Genomic DNA, 4,295 nt, shown 5'->3' with positions numbered 1-4,295 from the left:
TCAACCCAATTGGTGAAAGTTGTGACAAAATAAATTCAAGCACAAAAGCCAAAACCTCAATTCTAATACATATCCAACCAAAAACCAGGGTTTAAAATGCATAAGTATAATATAACTGTACAACAGATCAGTGCACCACAAAATTTTTAGGATGCAAGAACTGTTATTTCAAGCAAAGCTCCGCTTACAATGTACTATTTTACCACTAACATATGTATGTAGAGTTGTACCATCTTCTAATTCATTTTATATGCCCAACCATGTTTTTCCAAATACGCCCCCACTGCTTCTTTAATTGCCAAATTTGACACTAACTGAGACGGGTGAAGTGGTTCCCGTGTAGTCGGATCAAACTTCCCCACCTATCGCGTCGGTTTTAATGATAAATGATACCAAAAATTACAAGTTTCAACATATAATACTCTCCCTTTGTCCCACAAAGAGGTACACTTTTGACTTTTGATATCAAACAGGCTAATAGAAATATTTAAGACCAGTTTAGTCAAATGGCTTCTCCTACATTTAGATATAGACTTGTAAATACTAAACTTTCGGTTCAGTTTCGATTTTGCATGTAACTAAAACAGAAAATCAAATCAAACTGAACCGAGTTTATGGATTTTTATTTTTATTTTATGTTAAAGTAACTAGCAAGAATTTAATAAACAGTGTAACCCAAATATTATAGCTCAAATGTATAATAATTAATCAATCAATCATTTAACCAAAGGATTCAGGCCCAATGCATTATTTTGGGTCTTTCGGCCCAAAAATTTCAAACCCAAATGGTAAAAACTGAAACCAAATCAAATCGAAACTGGAAAAAAGTTGCCTTTTTTCGCTTGTGATGTGATGTCAAAATCAACTAACTTTTGACCCATTTTCTATTTAACTAACTTTTTTTAAAGATTTAATACAACCCAAATTGACTCATTCACGGATAAACTTGTCAAAATTGCTACCTTTAAAGTCTAGCTAATCTTTCGACTTTCTATTGGAAAACAGTTACATTTGATATCAAAAGTCGAAGTCTTATTTCATACTTTTGTGTGAAGCGAAAGAAGTACCTTTTCAAGATGATCAAGAATAACAGCTCTTTCATAAGTTAACCCACTCGGAGTAATAACAGGATCACGGAATATATCGAGGGTTATTTTGCAGCAAAGATAATCGGGTACCTGAAATTACACATGTGGCATTTAAAAAACTTGTGTTATGTTTATAACAACATAAAACTTTAAAAAAAATAAAAAAAACTTGCGTCTGTCGGTTTGTCGTCTTCTGCAGCTTTGCTGAATACTTTTTTCAGAACTGCTATTTGTTCTAAAGATGAATAAGTAGCATCATCAGTGCCATCCATCTGTTGGTTAAGATAATACAGAAATTGTTCTTCCAAAGCTAGCTCACACGATTTTCTGTGACAAATAATTAATTTTTGATAAAGGAACAAGAAAGTGTTTGTGGCCATGAGTGAAACCAAATGGGTCCGGCCTGATTTGACCGTTATTAGCCCAAACTTAAAGATAAGGACAATTTAGCAAGAAACATACTCAAGTTTTTGCAAAGCTAAATTTCGTTCGGTGGAATCATGCACCCATTCCTTATATTTTGCACTTGCAAGCGCTTGCCATATCTCTTCCACCATGTAACTATTTGGGTGTGCACCTCTACCAAGATCCAAAGCCTACACAGGAAGTAAAATACAATCTCAAAATATTAATAAAAACAGTTGTTGGATGCAAATTACCCAGCATTATTCTTCTCAAATATGATCATTTTAAACAATTGATGTTATACAAGGGGATGGCAATGTCGATTTTCTTATGTACGAGTTGCTTGGGTTTTGTTTTATCTCTAACAGGTCATATACTCATCGGTGAAATAGAAAATAACTAAAAGAAAGCAGGTCAAACTGTGTCATCCGAAACACGTGTTTCATTGTTTCGTACGAAAGTTAGTTTCGGTTAGCTAGTTTTGTTTGTTTGTTTGTTTTGTATATAAATAGCTTTGTAAGTACAATTCAATTTCATGGAATCAAATCAGAAGCGCCCCCAAACTTTGTCTTGGCTTTTACACGCACAAAACATTTTCGGATGATGAAGACTAACAAACATACGGTTTGAAAGTATTGTACTCGACCTTCTAAATTAATTTACTGAACAAAGTTATGTAATTAATATATTTGTTAATTGTATTTGACAGCCAGTTATAAGAAAAAGGTTTAGAAATTGAACAAAATAAAGTTTTCAGGTCAACCCAACAAACACGAGCTGTTTTGATACAAACTAGAAGTAGAAGTTACCCGTTTTGACTTTTGACTCGTTACACAACAGCCTTATTTCTCTTTAAATGTTAACTAAATCCTAATGCTAAAAACTTATTCAAACACGTAACAATGTTACTTTAACTAATTAACTACGTAAATCATTTATAAATACTTATTACCGACCTTAGAAGCAAAACAACAGTATCTTTTTTTTTGTTTAATCCACACGAATTGTAGAAGACGTACCCTTTCCAAAGCTTTTATTCCTTCAGCATAAACTTCCCTTTCTAGCAGCGCAAGCCCTAGCATGTAATGACCCTGCAGTTTAAAATATATTGCACACTATTAGCAAATCGTAAACTCAATAAGATATATAAGGTAGTTAACTCGACACCGTATCTGCAATTAATGTCAAAAGAAATCCACAAAATCCATCTAATTAAAGTATAAGTAAGGAAGTATGTAAAATTAGGCTAGCTATTGCACTCAAAGGCGTCAGGTGCACCCAAGGAGCATAGGCCTCGCCTAGGCCTAGGCGCAAAAAAAAGAGAGGGCCTAAGAAAAATAAGAGCACAGTTAAATAAATTTTTTTAATAATAGTATGTATTAGAACAATAAATACTATTCTTTTTAAAAAATAAACAAAAGCTATACAACATTTAATATCATCTAATTAGTACCAAAAGTTCTAAAAGAGTCACAAAACTCTAATATCAAAATGTTCAAACATGTAAACCAAAAGTTCAAAAAGTAATAAATAGTAAACGTTCAAACGATCAATGTTTTTGATCCGTCATCAATAACAATAGAGGTGTCGCCAAATTCAAGAAACGAGGGCCTACGAACTAGACGCGCATATAATGGGCCTGGGCGCAAGAACCGAGGACTTTTAATAACTAAGATAGTTACATTGTCTATAAGATTCACATAACAAAACATTATAGGTAAGAAAAATTCAAATGCAACGTATGTATGCAACAACAATAAAATGTGGTAAAATATATAAGTTGACGGATTTGTGATCGAGTTCAAATGCGATATATGGATGTATGCAATAACAATAAAATGTGGTAAAATATAAGTTGACGGATTTGTGATCGAGTTCAAATGCGACATATGGATGTATGCAATAACAATAAAATATGGTAAATATAGAACTTGACGGATTTGTGAAAGAGTTCAAATGCAACATATTTATGTACGCAATTACAGTAAAATGTGGTAAAATATAGAACTTGACGGATTTGTGATCGATTTCAAATGCGATATATTGATGTATGCAATAACAATAAAATGTGGTAAAATATAGAACTTGACGGATTTGTAATCGAGTTCAAATACAATATATTCATGTATGCAACAACAATAAAATGTGATAAAATATAGAACTTGACGGATGTGTGATCAAGTTCAAATGCCATATATGGATGTATGCAATAACAATAAAATGTGATAAAATATAGAGCTTGACGGATGTGTGATCGAGTTCAAATGCGCAATAACAATAAAATGTGGTAAAATAATAGACCTTGACGGATTTGTGATCGAGCCGAACGGCCCTCTGAGAATCCTCCTCAACTCTTGTCCATTCACTATACACAATAACATAACAAACAAACAAACAATATACAAATTTAGTCGACAATCAACTCAATTCTGCAACAGAGTGAACGATGGAGTATATATAATTTGGTAAAGTGCATACTTGCGTTTGAGATGACATAAAGCACGATTGGTATAATAAACCGCAACGTTAGGGCACAACGTGATCGCCTGAAATTCAAAATCATTTCTTCGAACAGTTGGCGAGCATGAAATAATAATAATAGAATAGTTACCTCGGTGTAAGCATCGATGGCGGCATTTAATCGATTCTTTTTGAAATAAAGGTTACCGTCTTGCTTGAGTTGTTCGGCTTGCTCGGCTGCTGAATTAAAAACTCCTTTTGTCATTACTGATGTTGTTGTTGTGACGGTGGAGTGGAGAGAATGATCGGAAATGAAAGAGGTGGTGGTGGAGGTGGTGGTGG

The 4,295-nt window shown here is 33.5% G+C and overlaps 1 protein-coding gene across 1 annotated transcript; it reads right to left on the bottom strand.

Annotated features, from left to right (window-relative positions):
* On the bottom strand, positions 1-4,277 carry LOC143574491 (E3 ubiquitin-protein ligase CHIP-like). The gene is made up of 8 exons (XM_077059099.1): positions 4,105-4,277; positions 3,972-4,039; positions 3,795-3,858; positions 2,513-2,584; positions 1,551-1,684; positions 1,262-1,415; positions 1,068-1,178; positions 1-362 (listed from the first exon to the last, which is right to left on the bottom strand). Exons 1-8 carry the CDS (start codon positions 4,216-4,218, stop codon positions 237-239), a joined length of 843 nt encoding a protein of 280 aa, XP_076915214.1. The 5' UTR covers positions 4,219-4,277; the 3' UTR covers positions 1-236.
* Between the last annotated feature and the right edge of the window lie 18 nt (positions 4,278-4,295).

Source organism: Bidens hawaiensis, unplaced genomic scaffold, assembly GCF_021521415.1.
Source record: "Bidens hawaiensis isolate Kalapana, Puna unplaced genomic scaffold, B.hawaiensis_p1.1 tig00026942_1, whole genome shotgun sequence".
Taxonomy (NCBI): Eukaryota; Viridiplantae; Streptophyta; class Magnoliopsida; order Asterales; family Asteraceae; genus Bidens; species Bidens hawaiensis.
Note: the sequence above shows the minus strand (reverse complement) of the source record. Positions and strands in the feature narration are given on the sequence as shown.

Excerpts from the sequence above, each read along its gene's own strand:
- LOC143574491 (XM_077059099.1), bottom strand. The coding sequence starts at position 4,218 with ATGACAAAAGGAGTTTTTAATTCAGCAGCCGAGCAAGCCGAACAACTC. Across the intron at positions 1,685-2,512 it reads GAATAAAAGCTTTGGAAAGG|GCTTTGGATCTTGGTAGAGG; the intron begins GTACGTCTTCTA and ends CTTCCTGTGTAG. Across the intron at positions 1,179-1,261 it reads AAGACGACAAACCGACAGAC|GTACCCGATTATCTTTGCTG; the intron begins GCAAGTTTTTTT and ends GTGTAATTTCAG.